The sequence below is a fragment of the Wyeomyia smithii genome, chromosome 2 (genome assembly GCF_029784165.1).
Source record: "Wyeomyia smithii strain HCP4-BCI-WySm-NY-G18 chromosome 2, ASM2978416v1, whole genome shotgun sequence".
Classification (NCBI taxonomy): domain Eukaryota; kingdom Metazoa; phylum Arthropoda; class Insecta; order Diptera; family Culicidae; genus Wyeomyia; species Wyeomyia smithii.
The window spans coordinates 70,530,060-70,549,237 of NC_073695.1; the positions used below are offsets into that span (position 1 = coordinate 70,530,060).

Consider the following 19,178-nt stretch of genomic DNA (forward strand, 5'->3'; position numbering starts at 1 on the left):
TATTGACATATCATTTTGAAGGGTTTAGATGTAGACTCGAACTACGTGATCAATTTTTTTCGGCAGTGTTGCCAACATTGTATTTTTTTCGATTCAAAACCTAATTTGCAATTTCCTCAAAATACCCCCCCTCCGATTTTGATTTTGACTACGCCAATGTGTTTAGCAGACGATTTTACAAAGGAGTCACTTATCAGCACAAAACAAAATGTAGCGTTCCAGAGATACAGCATTCTCAAAATTGCAAGATTTTGGATTTTGTCTACGGACGAAAGCGCTTCTACATAAATTGCTGCAATCTTAATGGTATCCTAGCAGACGTTTGTGTAATCGAAAAGTTGTTCCTTAGAGGAGCATCCGTTTATGATGTAACGCAAAAAATCCCGTTCTAGAATCATTTTCACTAAAAGTTACAGGAGAGTTTTGGTTACACTTTTCACATAAATCTTCATTTTGTTGGTTTATCACATTGTAGGAATCATCCTCTCTCAATTTAAAACCGTTTCCTAACAGGCGAATGGTCATCTTTTTTTCTGATTTAAGGTTTGCTATTATTTCAAAATTCTGAACAATGTGTCTCATCACGGGAGCAGTAATTTCATTCTTGAAGATGGTGTGTTTAATTGGATTGTATTCAAAACAAATTTGTGTCGCTGGAAAACGGTATTGGTTATCACAGCAGCTTAGGCGATGAGATTTACTAGCTACTAAGAGCAAGCGCACCGGTGAGTTGCTATTTTCACAACGCTGGCCGTTGCTATTTTGGATAGCAACCGATGTTCGCACCGGTTATTGCTATTGGGGATTACCAATTCATTTATTTCTTTTTACCGCCGGCAGTTGCCAATTTCTAAAGACCGTCGCTAGCTAGCGTTAGCTAAATGTTTGTATGTGTGTCGTATTTCCCAGAAATTCTGCGCATCTAGTAATAAGGCGTCGTTTACGTAACGCATGAAGGGGGGGAGGGAGGGGGATTGAGTCTGCGTTACTTATTGTTACGTAGGGGGGAGGGGTGGTAGTAGAGACAGTTACGTAACTGTGATGTTGGCTCGAAATTAAAAATTTCGGAGGGGGGTCAGGCTGTTCAGCGTTACGTAACTTTAGGGGAGTCATATCGAACGTTACCTATCGTTACATAGGGGGGAGGGGGTTTGATTTTAAGTTACGTTTCGTAATTTGTGTACGACGCCTAATCAATTTATCTGTCCGTCAATTGTTTCCGGAATGATCTGCTTTCTTCCTGCTTCATAAAATGTCCTATTTATTTCAAGTAACTCTGTTTTAACTTTGTTTCCGTTTTCCCAAATTATGGATAACACAATTCTGCAGGTTTCTTCGTTTGTGCGTGCATGGATTTTTTAATTCTTGTATGTTTAATTAAAGTAATTGCGTTAGACCGTGGTACGTTCCACAACGTTGCCTTCAATAACTATTATACTTAAAATTGGCGGACTGTCATTAATTGTATTTTGTACTTTGTGCTTTCTCTATTCCTAAAATTTGCTATTCATATTTGCAAATTTGCAGCCAAAAAAACGCGGAAATTGTTCTCGAGTATTTTGTTGATTCTAGTGACGAAGAAAATGATTTCGCGGAACAAATGTTTTTATACGTGAGTATGAAAAGTATTTTTATAAAGATTCGGGGTAGCCACCACTCCACTCAACCTGGAAAGTGGTAAAATATTGACCGCTATGCTGAGGAAGTTTATTGAAATAATGACATGGATGAACAATCTTGTGAGGACTTGAGCTTAATGCTTCGTGTAGATTAGAGTTCCAACCAAAATGCTCATATCGAATTAAAAAAAAACTATAAATGTTTACCCGCCCGAAAAAAACACCCTATGCAAAATTTCAGCTCAATCGAAATTAAAATGAAGAGGCTCACTGGTTCACGTCGTTACTTGCGTCCTACGACGTGTTTAACTAAGGCAAAGCGCTTCGTCTTCCGGGGCCGATCAATTATGTTCGACACTCATTATTTTCAATATTGTTACGAAATTTACTATCGAGCACAACAAAATAAACAACAGTTTGACATTATTCATCAAATAGCAACGATGCGGCACATTGCTATCGCGTTGCCAAATTTAATAACTCGCTACTACCCGAGGTGAGGGTTGCTATTTCCCAAACCAACATAGCAACGCCCGGTGCGGTTGCCGCGTTATGGTGGGAGTTGCCAAACTAGCTTTAGAAACTTCAATTTAGCCACTGGTGGCTTGCTCAAAGGGAGCATGCATAAATGACGTAGCTTTTTTTAGTTTTTTTACCCCCTTTCCCCTCTCTCACCCCAGCATTTCGTCACAAAGTCAGACCCCTATAGATAGTTACGTAGCATCATAACAAACTACACCCCCCAAATGCAAATTTGTTTTTGCAAATTTTATTACTAAATAAAAACATACATTGTAACATAAATGAATAAGCCAAAAAATTAAATTAAAAATGACCATAAACAAACAAAGTCGTGAAAAAAAAAACAATTAGAATAAATCCAAATTTTTTAATATCATATTTGCTACGTAGCTTGGCTCCCCCTCCCCCTCGTCAAATTTCGTCACAAAATTGCTAGTCGTTGCATGTTCGAGTCCCGGCTCGGTAGAAGACTGTTATTATCAGTAGGAATCAGTGGCTGCGAAGCCTGTGTCAAATAAACAGAACAGATAAAGCCACCTCCGCTCTAATCCTGGGTAAGAAAAAGAAGAAGAAGAAGAATATAGGCAGATGAATGTTATGATAGGCTTACTTGCTCTATTACGTGCTATGATATGAGCAAATTAAAACATTCGGTTATAATAAAATATTTTGGATGCGTTCGGAGATTGGTTTGAACATGTGGTCTTGAATGTAAATATGCAAAATTATGAAATGAAATCTGAAATCAGCATTTTTTTCACGTTATTAACAATGTCACAAGTTGGTTTCAAAATTCGGATCATGGACAAAAGTGTACAATTAACAAAAAACAGTTTGAATTTAAATACGAAACGTGAAGCCAAAACTCTCCTGTAACCTTTCGTGAAAATGATTTTAGAGCGAGCTTTTTTGCGTTACATCATTAACGTATGCTCCTCTAAAGTACATCTCTTCGATTACACAAACGCCCGCTAGGATGCCATTAAGATTGCAGCAATTTATGTAGAAGCGCTTTCGTGCGTAGACAAAATCCAAAATCTTGCAATTTTGAAAATGCTGTATCTCTGGAACGCTACATTTTGTTTTGTGCTGATAAGTGATTCCTATGTAAAATAGTCCGCTAAACACATTGGCGTGGTCAAAATCTAAATCGAAGAATGGGTATTTTGAGGAAATTGCAAATTAAGTTTTAATTCGAAAAAAATGCAATGCACTGTGGTAGAGAACGACAATTTAGGCGGAAATGGAGTTTTCGATACATTTTTGTGATTTTAGAGCCATACTTTAGTTGGCGAAGCTGCTTATTATAATTTGGTCTACATTTAAACTGAAGTGAAAATTAGGGTGGTCCTAGAACCAACGAAATAAACCAACTAAAATTTTTATTTGTGGAAAAATAAAATTTTATTTTCAGTAAAGTTGTAGATCACTTGATTTTAAGCAGCTTTGTTGAAGACTACTTTCTTGTAGCTCTTAAATTGACTGAATTAGAGCAATTTTGCCTAGGGTGGCTCTTAAAAAACGGTTTTTTCGCTCTACTTTGATAATTCAATTTTCTCAGTAAAATAATGTTCAGACGACTTTTAGAGCTTTAAAAAACGCAACTTTTGGTGGCTATACTTTAACGATATCTTTTATGGGTGAAAAGCTATTAAGCTTTTAATTTTTAAAATACGCCCTTTTCAACTGTTGATATCTCTGAATAGGGCAAATGAAAAAAATATCTTCTGGTTTTATTTGAAAGAGCAACTTTTGTACTTTATCATAAAAAAAATTGGAGATAAGTTATTTCTTAAAATCGATCAAAATAAGTTTGAATATGATCATTTTCAGTCGAAAAAGTAAGGTTTTTACAGCCTAGTTTTTTTATTTGATAAAACTGATGTACATATTTTTCGGCAAAATTGAAGATAAGCTAATTTTCGAAACTTTTTACGTAGAATTACGTCTCATTTGATTTTCAATAAAATTTGTATACGTATCTTCAATTAAAAAAATTTCCAAATATTAAAATTTATATACGACACAATCTTTAAAATAACTTTCGGCAGTTACAAAACGATGAAATTGGCATCTAGGTTCTCAATGAAGATCAGAAAAATCGAATAGTATTTACCGTTTGGATAACTATCTTGTTTGGCCAATAAAACCTTGTTGTAGCTAGGATACAAATGAACGCCCCTTTTCAAAGTAGTCATCCGAATGTCATGGTACTGCCTTTTGGAGAAATTGTTTCTGCAAATAAACGCAATGGCTTCTTCCGCGGTATATTCTTCAATCTGTGGCACATTTTCGAAAGACTCTGTTGCTGATTCCGGAGATCGTACGAGACTTTCAATTCTCTTTCCAACCGAACGAAATCCACAACGGCTAACACATAGAGCAGAGGCCATACCTAGCTCCTCCGGTGAATGATTGTTAGTTGAATCATGCAAACGGGTTTGTTTGCTTCTTCGGCCCAACTCGGAAAATGGTTCAAAGTAGGTTTTTCCACAACAGTTTGCTTAATTTTGAACACCACATTTCCACTTAGCCACGTTGAATTTACGGTGAGAAAACGATTCTTCGAACGATTACATTTTTTCCACAATTTCCAGAACATTAAACTAAAAAGTCTTAATTTTTTACGTGAGGCGGCATTATCCGTATCGACACTAGGAAACCGTTGACTAACGAAATCAATCAAATAACTAAGTTTTCTTCCTTCAATAAGAAGGTTCGCTAAATCGCTTCGTGGAACTTCCATCTTGAAAAGTCGTATTGCAATGCTTGTTCCTCAGAAACAAGCAGGTTCCCAGGCATCACACGTTGCTAAGGAACAACACAATTTGCGCATGCGCAAATGTGTTGCTACGCCTGCGTGAATGTGTACTGTGGTGTTAGGTTGTACTAGTAGTGAACGCGAGTATGAGAACGTTGTCTGAAAGTGAACATGTTGCTATTTCAGGATTTTCTATGAAAACCAAGTATATCCTGCAATGTATTGACGAAAATTCACCAACACATCTTTATTTCAAAATGTACATCTTCAGAAGTTTTGAAAACAATATATAGAGAATTTGCCGAAAAATTAGATGCGAGGTTAAGCGTAAAATACTAGTTACATGAAAAATCGTTAATGAATCAGATATGGTAATGCTTCTATCTATCAGTCAGTTCAAGAGATACAAATATTTTCATTACAAAGTTATCTTAAATTGATTCACTTTCAACTTTACCGAAGCATATGTACATCAGTTTTATCAAAAAAAAACTAGGCTGTAAAAACCTTACTTTTTCGACTGAAAATGATCATATTCAAACTTATTTTATTCGATTTTAAGAGATAACTTATCTCCAATTTTTTTTATGATAAAGTACAAAAGTTGCTCTTTCAAATGAAACCTGAAGATATTTTTTTCATCTGCCCCATTCAGAGATATCAACAGTTAAAAAAGGAGTATTTTAAAAATTAAAAGCTTAATAGCTTTTCACCCATAAAAGATATCGTTATAGTATAACCACCAAAAGTTGCGTCTTTTAAAGTTCTAAAAGTCGTCTGAACATTATTTTACTGAGAAAATTGAATTAAACAAAGTAGAGCGAAAAAACCGTTTTTTAAGAGCCACTCTAGGCAAAAATGCTCTAATTCAGTCAATTTAAGAGCTACAAGAAAGTAGTCTTCAACAAAGCTGCTTAAAATCAAGTGATCTACAACTTTACTGAAAATAAAATTTTATTTTTCCACAAATAAAAATTTTGGTTGGTTTATTTCGTTGGTTCTAGGACCACCCTAATTTTCACTTCAGTTTAAATGTAGACCAAATTATAATAAGCAACTTCGCCATATAAAGTATGGCTCTAAAATCACAAAAATGTATCGAAAACTCCATTTCCGCCTAAATTGTCGTTCTGTACCACTGTGCAATGTTGGCAACACCGCAGAAAAAAGTTGATCACGTAGCTCGATTCTACATTCAAAATGATATGTCAATATCACCTGTAGCTCTTCAGGGTCCCGAGATATTCACAAAATAAAAAAGATGTTTTGCTAAATTCGCAAAAAGTGGAGGCGGTCCCATTGGCCGAGGGGTCCACCAATCGGTACAACACTTTGTACTTATAAGTTGCGGCCCAAAATACATCGACTCACAAATTCTGGTCGAAATCGGAGATGGTCGATGCATTTCCTCGGACACTTGACATGGAATGACCATACTTCAAAAGTTTCACCCGAGAACTTGATTCTCGTAGATGGTGTAAATTGTAGTTTATGGTTTCAAATGGTAATAACAACTCTTCAATATTTATTTAAAAAATCACAAGAAGGTTGTATGCAAAGCCACGACCGCAAGGTTGAAGTAGAATACTTTTACAAGAAAGATAACCCGGCTGGTCAGTCATTTTTTCTAGTAAATAAACGTTGACCGTTCATTGGCAGTATTGTAATTTCATTTTGTCTGATATTTTGAATGAAGTTCATTGAATATTTTTAAATTTTGTGCAAATGAGAAGTTGAAGTGCTGCCGAATTGTAATATGCACATTTAATGCGACATCATTAAACGGGAACGGAACAAAGGCTACGGTTATGCAGAACGCGAATGCCGGCGCGATGCGATTCGCCTTACCGTGGTGAAATGTATGTATAGCTCTTTTTAAGGCGAAGTAGAGCTATACATTTCAAAAGATTTCGTCTTGCCGAATCGCATCGCGCCGTTATTTGCGTTCTGCATGACCGTAGCCAAACGCTGAGCGACGCAAACACGTAATAATAGTCAAAGTATGCATGTAGATGAAGATAATTAACTTTGAATTATAGCGCAAAACGAGAAAATATTAACTCTTCAAATAATCATTTGTGTTCTTCTAATTTCAGTTGTTCAATTTAATATCCGATGAAATGTTTGTTTATTATCTGATGAAGCTCTTATATAGGCCAAATGATGCATTCCCAATTTACTAGGTCCATAACTCTGCCGACCGTGCTTGGGAAAGCGCGGTATAACGACCAATCAGAGGTCGAATTTTGTGTTTTGATAAGGCTTAAGAGTTTTCAATAGTACAATAGTTCGAATGATAAAATTGCAATTTCATGCATTTGGTAGGAATCTTAGAAGATTTTCTAATCGATTGCTGCAAAAACGAAGGAAATCCATCGAAAACTAACCGATTTATTAGCATTTGAATTTTTTCTCACTTTTTTGAGTTTTAGATTTTCATTTCACATCCCTATGTAGCCGAACTTCCTGAGAGAAGTATTCTAATTCAAAATTAAATCTTCATTAATTCATTTGTTGTCCTTATAAGGACAATTGTTCAATTTATCATAGGATGTAGTGTTTATCTTACATCTCTGTGTTACATTGATAGTGAGGACTAAGGCGCACGGTCAACACAATGAGAAAGGTTTTTCCCATTGAAAACTAGACACGGCTTTACTGGAGGAAGTGTTGGCAAATGCATCTACCACTAATACCACCGCTATCATACGAAAGCGCGTCGTTTCATGTGGGGAATATCAACAACGAAGAATGACGCGCGTCTAAGCATTACCCGAACTGTTTCGCCGTGCTGCTCCCATTTACTTCCACATCGGCCTCAGAGAAGTACCGGCTGCATCTGCATCTACCGCTGAGGCTGTCACTATACTGCTATTAGCTATTAACTCTTCAAATAAGTGTTTTATTTGTTCTCAAAAGAACAATTGTTCAATTCAAAATCATATTTACGCAATCGCATCTCTGTAATATTACCGACAATAATATTCTTCTGAACAAAATGATACAACCTTCCCATTAGGCCTCTGCCATAATAGACGCGAAAAGCGACGCGAACCGATTCCGATTAATGTACAGCCATCAGTAGAGCTGCACATTAACCTACGGCCGAGCGAATCGGTTCGCGCCGCTTCAAGCGTCTACTATGGCAGAGGCCTTAGAGAAAGTTGTTGGCTGATGTATTCACTTCATGCAAGCCTGCTGCTGATGCTTCCCGCTACCACATTGAAACAGCATTTTAGTGAAGGGAGTGTCGTTGCATCAGCTGACCCTGCTACTTTCGATGCTGATATACCCGCTGCAACAGCTACGCTATGCATAGCCATGCCACAGTTGTGGCCGCTATACGCTGGCCCGAATGCTGAGCAACTGCAACGCTATCCGTAGCCATGCCACAGTTGTGGCCGCCATTGGTATCCGCTGTACCTGCATCTGCTGACCCTGCTGCTATCGATGGTGAGATCCGATGAAACTGCTACGCTTATCCGCAGCCATGGCACAGTTGTGGCCGCTATCCGCTATCGATGGTACCCACTGCTCGCTCCCGCTGCTGCTAAGGGAGGACTGCTGTCGTCGCTGTTCAGAACTATTATGAGCGGCTTCGACTAAAACTGGCTCTTATATAGGGATGAAAATGGGAATGAATTATTTCTCGTACGTGGTGGAATGATATAACTTGAAAAATATGTGTGACTTCATCCTGGCTCAGAGCGATCATTTAATAAGATCCACCTCTTTCTTCAGTTTCTAAAGTTTTTCCTCAGTTTCGTAGCACGGATGCACAAAAATGATTTCTTGTGAACATTCTGTCGAGCCGGACCGATAGCACTCTCATTGAAGCAACAAAATAACATGTTTTGTGTCGTGTTGCGCAGCTTGGTTGAAGAAAATGTTCCCGTCCCCGTGTCGCATGTAAGCAGATTATTGCGTTCAGTAGACAGTAGATAGTGTATCCAGCGAATAAACACCGATGGTGCTCTCACACATGCAACGGTTTTAACCCGTATCTTATTGCGGTTTGTAACATCAAGCGATTTCGTTTGCTCGCTGTTGCGTGTTGCATCATGTTGCAACTTGGAGGCTGGGAGACGAAGAAATTCTGTTTATGCTGATTGATTGAATCGACTTCATATTAGCTCTGCATAGTCGAACTAACTGCTTTTGTGAATGCGTTCTAACAGGGCAGTTTATTATTCAATGTCGGTTATGCTGATCGCAGCCTTTGCGCTTCCCCTACAGTGGGGGGTTTACTAAATAAAGTAAAAGTAAAAATTAGACAACTACAACAGAATTTGATTGCATCCCGCACAGAATGTCTGCTTGTGTTGATGCCAGAAAATTATTAACCTTCAATTATTTTATTTGCCTTGAAAAAAGCAAAATCGGTTGCTAATTACAACCTTTGAGCTGCCTTAACATTGGGGGAATTAAGATACACGGATAACATGCACTGTGGAAGCTATTTCACATTAGTAAATTCGACGGATGCGACAGATTTAAATTGCTAGGATGCAACACAGAGTGACAAATATTATTAACTTTCAATGACTTGTTTATTTGCCTTGAAAAAGGCATTATGATGTCCAAAATTTTAATTCCTGATGGCAATCTTCATGCTGCCCCAACACGGGGGGAATAATGGCTGTCTGGCGACACACGTTGAAAAAAACCGCGCTGCTCTTGAGACGTGGTGACCAACCACAGGGCTAGTGCTGCTGCTAAGAAAGGACGACTGCTGTTGTCGCTGTCTAGAACTATTATGAGCGGCTCCGGCTGAAACAGGCTCTTATATAGGCCAAATAGCATGTTTCCAATTGCAAGGTATATGATCCTGTCGACCGTACTTGGGAAGCAAGCATATAACGACCAATCAGAGGTCGAATTTTTCGTTTTGACAAGGCTTGAATATTTTCAATAGTACAATAGTGTGAATAATAAAATTACAATTATCTTATTTTGGGGAGAATTTTAGAAGATTTTCCAACCTATTGCTGCAAGAACGAAGGAAATCCATCGAATACTAACCGATTTATTAGCATTTGAAATTGGACATATTTTTCACTTTTTTCGGTTTTAGATTTTTATTTCACATCCCTATGTAGCCGAACTTCCTGAGAGAAGTATTCTACTTCAAAACAAGACATTGCAATTTTTGGTGATCCATTTCATGAATTCTGACCCAGTAGAAAATAATAGACAGTTAGTTACAATTTAGTTTATTCAGGAAATTATTATCGTGCTTCGTTCACCCGGTGAATATTCTAAAGAAAAGGTAGGAATAATATCTGAAGCGTAGAATATTTATTGGACCTTTTTCACATTCTCATCCGTTATCTATTTATCTTCCCAATAAACTCAAAAAATAATAATCGACACAAATGGGTATATTCGAACTTTCAGACCTTATTTTAATTTAAACGGAAATTCAATTTCTTTGAAAAGTTATATTGACTGCAGTGTACATCATAAAAAGTCACCCGGGGCACTCACGTTTTCTTCTCACCTTTTTGCTAAATGGAAGTGGTCAGCAGTTATTTTACGACTAAATATCAGAGTAGTGAACAAAAATATACGGATACAAGCAACGGCTTACTCGTAGGATTAAAAGCATTTCTCGCCATCGAAATCCATATCGAAAAGCGAAAAACATGTTTACCACCAAGTAAATCGCACGTGTGCCAAACCTCGTAAAACTCATCGCATTAGCTCGATTGGAAGCTCTCGGAAGTCGGATGTTGAAAGTTGCTGAAAATAATCTTTTTTTTTCTGAGACCACAAAGTAAGGGCCGGACGACAGACGGGTGTTTCAAGGACTCACGTCCATGAAATGAACTTTTCGCTTTCCCGCCCCTTTGCGGACAGCCAGCTGCCATACCAGTGTCACCATTAATTGTTGTGAATAGAAGTGAATTCCGAGGAAATTGCCTTTCATATACAAGTGCCGGTCGTAATGTGATGCCATATCGCAATGAAGGATCCAATGTCCTGACACTAGGCGATGAAAGGCGACCTTTGTGCTTTGCTGGTCGGTATAGTTGAAGGCTACAGGCTGCTAGAATAAGGGACACACATACGCAGTATTTTATGGACATATACACACATAACAGCAAGTGGACGGGATCTGGTAATTATTTGAATTTGGGTCATGTATTCACAGTGTGGTACGACGATATCACGCTAGGGCCATCAGGCGACATGTTAATGAAGCTCACCAGAGCGGCAACTCAGAACAGTTTTAGCAGGCTGCTCGTCAAATCCTTGATAAAGCATTTCTTCTTCTTAAATATCTTTTTGATCGGTGCCTTCAGGCCCGATTCATTACTCTCCGATGATCCACTGTGCCCTCGGTTACAATTGCTTCGTTCCTGGTCCCCGGGCTGGTCATGACGGTGATAGTGATGATGGTGGTGATGATGCACGTGGGACTCACCGGTCGGACACGGAAAGGTTGCTGAAATGGGGTGTTGTTTTGAAAGTATAACAACGGTGAGTGTGTTTAACTGTGGGCTACGAGATTATCCTTACCGGGGCTGTTGGGAGGCGTTGGATTGTCCGTTGCTGTCTGCAGGAAGGTCATAACACGATCCCCGGTGCCTTTGATTTCCTGCAGGCCGGATTTTATCTAGAAGGAAAGCGTAGTTTTGAGTTAATTTTGAAATTGAGTTGGATGATATAACAAGTGTTGAAAATTATTGATTAGAGGTTGTTTTATGAAAGAACCATCTGTTACTCTTTTCAGAGTGAGGAAATAATTTTGCAGTTCAAGCGACAGTACATACAATAATAGTTGTTTGATTGTTTTTTTTTGTATCTGGAAATCTTATAAAGAGCGCTGTTAGTCAAAACTAAAGTTATCAACACGGTTTTTGCTAAATTCTCTTCGAATGTATGCAATCAAAACATTATGAAGTTCATCAGAGAATTTTCCTTCGAAAATAAATAGAATATTCACCAATAGCAAACAATAAAATAAAATGATGCTTAAACAAATCACAGCACTAAAAGTAAGAAGCTTGAAAATTTGCCACTGAGAATCAATTAAAAACGCATCAAAATAATGATAACGCGATTCGAAGAAAAACAATAATTACCGAAGTACTAAAGAAAAAATAAGAGATATTCTAAGAAAAAACATGCATAAATCTGAGTTCAACGAAGTCTTCTACGGTCCATCTGCCATCAACGGCAAAAAATTAAAAAAAACTTCTTCCAACAATATGCAAGGTCTGGCTAGGTGTTTAATAATAGTATGTTTCGAGTATCAATATTTTAATAGTTCAGAATTGATTAGTATCCTACCAATCAGAAATATGTAATGAATTGAAGTCTTCTGGAGAATACAAAAGCCAATAGCTCGATTTGATATAGCAGTTTAGTTTTAACAGGAAACTGATGGGCACCGGCTTTCACTTGTCTCCCGAGATAAGGAACAGCAGAGGGAAAATAACTCAATCAAAAACCTGAAATCAATGCCACTTACCGCCTGTTTGATCCACTTCCGGAAATAACCTATGCTGGAAACTTTTAGATACCCATCTGGATTACAGAAACCGTTGGTGGTATCAAGAGCGGAAATAACGCCTCCTACGGTCCAAACTCCACCATTATCGAAAAAAATACCACCACCTGAGTCTCCGGTGCATGCATTCGATCCTGAAGGCGATTTTCTGTGGTAATTCGTGCAGTAAAATTCTACTCAAATCTACGTTACCTTTTTTGGAACCAACACAAAGAATGCCATCCATTTCCACCGCCTGTTTTTCTCCGATCACACATAATGTTTGATCAACAATAGGTAGTCTGGTGGCCTGAAGAGTGTTGGAAATCATGAAAGACCATGGCTGTTGGTATCCCCAACCAACAACTGTACCCATAGTTCCAGGTGCGATAAAATTACTAGTTGTTTGCTTGGTCGGTAGACAAGCCGGTTGAATATAATCGTTAAACTGTACATTTGATGATAGCTCCAGCAAAGCGACATCATTCGTTTTGGTATGAGGATTGAATTGCTCGTGTGGCGTCACTTTAGTCACACGAACTTCCCGCATAGTTACTGAACTTTCAAAAAGATCATTTTGGCCAAGTTGTACCACTATGATGCCACTCCGCTGCTTCATTGCATCATTTAACATACAGTGAGCCGCTGTCAGCACGAATTGATCACTAATGAGAGTTCCCCCACAAATGTATCGTTTGGTACGGCCGTCAACTTCGTACACTGCCACATGCCAGGGCCACTCGCCTGAGTAGCTGCGAACTCCGTTCACAATCCGGTACTGTTTGTTAATCTTTCGTTCCCCACAAGGACCCAAATCAAGTTCCTCTTCTCCCGATTCCATTTTCTCAACTTCCTTTTTCTTCGCTATCGGCAAAACTGCGTGATCCACTATTTCTTCACCTTTAAAAATGGCGTTCAACCAATTCCTATAGTAGCGAACTTTCGTGAAGCCAGCGTACTCCTTGCTGTCACAAACTACATCTTCTCCGTCGCGTAGCGCAGTGAACGATACAATTCCCTGCAAAAGCCAGTGATCCCGGTTAAACGATACCAATCCACCCCCAGAGTCCCCATTGCAGACACTGGTTCCATTTGCGTAACCAGCGCAGAACATTCCCTCAAAGATGGTGTGCGAAAACAACTCCGGATTACTTGCTAGGCAAGTGGTGTAATTAACGAACGGTAACTCCGTCATTCTAAGCCAGTTGGAAACGGCATCGTACTCGGTGTATCCCCAACCTGGTACTTTTCCGTAATGCTTATAGAAATGACTATCTTCGGACTCACTCAGGTCCACACAAATTGGCACAACACGTTGTGTGAAAATGACCCGTCCAAGTATCTCCACAACCGCAATATCATGCTTGTACTCCCCTAGCTTGTATTGATCGTGGACATAAATCCTTTTCACCTTCATATGCTGCACGCACTCATCTTCTACTCCCAATAGGTGACCCCCAAGTAGCACTTTCAACCGTTTCACAGTTAATTTATAACCATTGTTTGGATTAATTACGCAGTGCGCAGCCGTCAGGACGAACCGCTCATTAATCAGTGATCCTCCGCAGCTGTACGAAAAGTTGCCACTTTCTTCTTGATACAAAGCAGCATGCCAAGGAAACTCGCCCCGGATCGCCTCCGATGGTCTCGATGGTAATGAATTAGGATGCAGCTTCGGAACTCCACAGCGAATCGGAGCCAGCAGTGGATCACAGCTGAAGATTGGCGAACTCGCGCTAGAAACCACCAAACCAACTAGTACGCAAAGGATGAACATCGCGACCAGACTGATAGTTTCGACGACTTGAAACAACCGGCACCCGAAATTGGTGATAAGAGGAGTGAACAATTCGCTCGGACTGATCTTTCATTCTCAGAATTGAAGATTATCTCATTTGTGGCGATCATGAAGACAGGTGTGGATTCAGGTTTACGGTTTCAGCATAGTAAATGTTGCCGTGGACGGCAAGCACGGCCCATTTTTGTGGAGTGAGTAGCTGAATTATGTTCAATGGTCACTTATAACATTACTCAGTACACTGATTGGAACATACCCGCTTGAGATACTGTCTTTACGAGTTCAAAACGGACGCAAATTTTTGAACGGATGATTGGAAAATGTATACATTATCACTCAACTGGCCCGAGAGCGAAGTTAAGTGCCGAACCGCTATTGAGCCACACTTGAATGATGATGATGAATGAATTCAATGACGTCATACAGTTTCGAATCGTAGCTGGTTAAAGAAGAGATTCTGAGTGAATTTATGGGTAGCATCGCCATCAAATTATTTCACCGTTATTGATATTCACGCTGCGGCTGCACTAATTTTGTGCAGAGACATAAAATCAGAGTAACGTAGAATGATTATGATAAAGAGAATAGGGGTCAAGTATTTCGATAGTCTCGAGTCGAATACCATAATCTGACAGTCTACAAACTTGTGTGAAGTACAATTTTTTTCTTGAAAAAAAATTGGGAAATAATAACACAATAATAATTATAGTTCAATTAGGGCAAGTTTCAATCCTCTACAACAAAAAAGTATAACGAAGTTTTATTTCTTTCATCATCATCTACAATTCAAAAGTTGTCACATTCTCGTACACTATAGAAACGAAAACATCATTTAATAATCCCTTCGTTTAAAAGAATTGTAAAATCATTCGTTTACGGTCGAAACGACCATTTATCACCGGCTATACTTTCCCAAATACGTCATATTTGTAACAATTTTTTATGGTTGAAAGTGTATGGATTTGAAAAAGAGTACGGCCTTGACAGTAAAATATTTATCAGAAAAGGCTTGAAATATGACTTTACTAATTATCTACAAAAAACTTTGAACTCTAAATGTTCAAAAGGATTTTTTTTTATTTGTTTTTTTTTTTTTTCCTGTATGGACTTCCTCACTGCAACCAGAGTCGTTGACCTACTGTGGGATATGCCCGGGTGTCTGCTGTATCCCGCACTTTTAATATTAGCAATACCGCTATTGGGAAGTGGCATGCTTATTATTATTTTTTATCAGTGCTTGTGTGTAATGTGATGTTACCCTTTTCTTTTACACGCTTACTGTTCTACTATACCGAGCCTCGTTCATCCTGCCAGATATCACCAACTATAATTCCCAGGAGAAGTTTTGTCGTGCGTCCTTCTGGCCAGTTTTATAGACAAGAGGGATTTATTTTTGTTAATAGGAAGTCATGTAAAGGTAGATTTCAGTGTTAAGGAAGGGGAACTGGTGGGAAGCCTGAGAATAAGCACATGTTCAAGTTCTTTCTGGCATCGAAGGCTACCGTAAGGCACTTTTTTTTGTTCACAACATTTATTTGACACGGCACAATAACCCGTAAGGCACTTATTTACCAAAATATGATGTTTATACCAAAATGTCAAATGTGTCAAATGTAATGAAAAAAAAAAATTTTTTTTTCAAAAATTCATAACTTTTTTTTCTTGATTTCGCCATGATCGGACCGGTTGCATTTTTTAGGTAATCTTTTGTAGTTTTAATAAAAAAAAATAGATTTTTCAATAATGAGCTTTTTTAGATAACTGATTTTTAATTTTTTTTAACTTTTTCTCAAAATATGAATAATTTTTTTAAAGTGTATATTTTTTTCGAAAAGACAAAATTATTATCTACAACTTTGTCGAAGACGTCACACCGATTAAACAAACCGTTTTGACCCCAAAAATATTTGTAATCATCAGTCATCGATACCTTCCCAAAATAGCATTTTTATTAGCTTCTACAAAATGAGTCGTGTTCCAAAAAATTAAACTAATAGCACGAAATGACATCTTTTGCCTATAGAAACGTCTATGCAAAGTTTCAGACAAATTGAAAGTCCCAATTAAAAAACAATATGAAAACTGGGAAATTTTTTGTGGAACTGCTTTGAAGTAGAGGAACTGCTCCATTATTCATCTCAGCCCATATAATCATCTCATACAATATGAAAACACAATTGAAAACAGGTAAAACGCAGTTTTTCTTCTTGAACCAATCCTCTAATCCATGGAATGAATTCTTATTAGTTCACTTTAGATTCCTCATAAAGTAAAATCCTCAAAAACTCACTTAAAAGCACTACATTTGATATTATAGTCGGGCATCTGCACTCGAAAACTTAATTAATTCAATCACCTACCTCAGAAAACAAAATCCGCGCCTTGTTCTATACGGCCACAACGAGACTCGTTCAGCAGCCAACCAAAGTTTTTTTCATCACCACTTTTGATTTTAATCACTAAACAAAATCACTCACTACATTAAGAATACTTTAATCTTTGAAATGTTCACCTCAAATTTCCTAAAACAAGCTTGAATTAGCAGAAATATATGAGATGAATTTCTACAATTCCTAAATTTCAACTGTATATATTTTCATCTATTTTCACTGCGTTGAAGAAAATCAAAAGTTGCCAAATCAGTTTCTATTGATACGAAAAAATCATGCTGAAAATGTTGAATTATTCCGACAAAATTGACATAAATCGACAGCACTGCAGTGATTACCTAGGTTACCAATTTTGCACGTAAACTACTACAGCGGATATCTAGGTAACCTACTACGACGGGCTGCAGCTACGTTCATTCATGATAATGTGATTCATTCATGGTTAACAGTGTGATGAATATGGGGGCGTCGCACAGTGGTCCAATAAAGCAAAAAGTGGAACGTAATTCCATAGCGCTTTTTACTTTCATCCTAGCTTAAAAGTGACTTCGGAATAATTGGTTGTATGAATAATCCGCATTATTGCAAATTGTCAAAAAGCATGAAAAGTTTACTATACTACAAATAAAAAAAATTACTTTTTTGTGTTAAGAGATAGAAAAATAGTTTGATCAGCAAAGTTGTAGAAGATTCAAAAATATGAAACTTTGTTGGACAAATGAAAATCCTATCTTCTTTCGGTACAAAGTTATAAAGTATATTACATGGAACTTACTTAAAAGTTAGGTTTTTGTACTTAACTTTTGTTAGTTGCATTTTACACGGAAGTATTATTCGGAGGAATTATTAGGGCACACAAAAAACACATTTTGCCACAGGTCATATATCTCCAGGACTTTTTCTTACAAAGTTATATCATATTAAAGCTTATTTTTTCGATAACTTCAAGAACGTATAGGTTACAAAGGGGCAAGTGGAATCAAGATGTCAATACTTTTCCTTGAAGTTAGGCTGAAGTACCATAACAAACAAAATTCCTATCTTCATTGGGTACAGAGTTACAGAGTATTTTCTGTAAAAGTTACTTAGAAGTCAATTTTTTGCACTTAACTTTTGTTAGCTACATTTAACATGCAAACGTTGTTCTACAGAAGCATTTGGGCATACAAAACACACGTTTTTGTTGAAGACCACACATCTCCAGGACTTTTCCTTACAAAGTTACAACACATTTCAGCATATTTTTTCGATAACTTCAACAACGTATAGAATTAAGATGAGGTGGATTGGGACAGATGGAACTTATAACAGTTCTGAGCGATCGAGCTAAACTTCGAGAAAAAATATTAACATCATGATTCTACTTGCCCCTTTTTACTTTATACGTTTTTAAAGTTATCGAAAAAATAAGCCAAAACATGTTGTAACTTTGTAAGGAAAAGTCCTGGAGATGTGAGGTCTTCAACAACAACGTGTGTTTTGCATGCCCAAATGCTTCTTTAGAACATTGTTTTCTTGTAGAATGTAGCTAACAAAAGTTAAGTGCAAAAAATTAACTTTTAAGTTACTTCTACAGAAAATACCCTGTAACTCTGTACCCAATGAAGGTAGGAATTTTGTTTGTTCAACAAAGTTTCATATTTTTGCACGTTCTAAAACTTTGCCGAATAAACCATTTCTCTATCTCTTAACACAAGTAAGTTAGTATTTTTGATATATAAAAACCTACTGTAACATATGCTCGCCGTACTCTAATATGGGTGAATTGGGACAAATAGAACCTAAAGGAGTTTATAGTACTTCAGCTTAACTTCAAGGAAAAGTATTGATATCATGATTCCACTTGTCCCTTTTTAACCTATACGTTCTTGGAGTTATCGAAAAAATAAGCTAAAATATGATTTAACTTTGGGAGGAAAAGTCCTAGAGATATATGATCTTTGGAAAAATGTGTTTTTTGTGTGCCCAATTCCTCCGAGAATGCAACTAACAAAAGTTAAATACAAAAAATTAACTTCTAAGTAAGTTCGATGTAATATACTTTATAACTTTGTACCGAAAGAAGATAGGATTTTCATTTGTTCAACAAGTTTCATATTTTTAAATCTTCTACAGCTTTGCTGAACAAACTATTCTTCTATCTCTTAACACAAAAAAAATTTTTTTTTTATTTTTAGTATAGTAAACTTTTCATACTTTTTGACAATTTGCGATTATGCGGGTCATTCATACAAACAATTGTTCCGAAGACACTTTTAAGCTAGAATGAAGGTAAAAGGCGCTATGGAATTAAGTTCCACTTTTTGCCTTATTGGACCACTGTGCGTCGTGAGATGAATAATTGAGCAGTGATTCATGTTTTGAGATGGATATGGAAGCGTTGTGAAAAATGGTTTGTTTTACAAAATTCAGGATAAATCAGCTAAGTTTACTGAATATACAATGATGAACGATTCTATGGGAGCATGTAAGCGTATTTTGTTTATTTGTTCAATGATTCCGTGAAAATTTGGTGTTTAGTCCGTGCATTCTTCGTGAACATCGGCTTAATGAGATGAATAATGGAGCAGTTCCCCTACTTCATTTTTTCGAG

The 19,178-nt window shown here is 37.4% G+C and overlaps 2 protein-coding genes across 7 annotated transcripts in view; one reads left to right on the top strand and one right to left on the bottom strand.

Annotated features, from left to right (window-relative positions):
• LOC129724969 (uncharacterized) overlaps positions 1-19,178 on the top strand; it is a 299,807-nt gene that overhangs the window by 66,291 nt on the left and 214,338 nt on the right. The gene's annotated exons all lie outside the window — the stretch shown is intronic.
• On the bottom strand, positions 11,025-14,211 carry LOC129724970 (transmembrane protease serine 9-like). The gene is made up of 4 exons (XM_055680305.1): positions 12,611-14,211; positions 12,380-12,552; positions 11,425-11,521; positions 11,025-11,350 (listed from the first exon to the last, which is right to left on the bottom strand). Exons 1-4 carry the CDS (start codon positions 14,172-14,174, stop codon positions 11,124-11,126), a joined length of 2,061 nt encoding a protein of 686 aa, XP_055536280.1. The 5' UTR covers positions 14,175-14,211; the 3' UTR covers positions 11,025-11,123.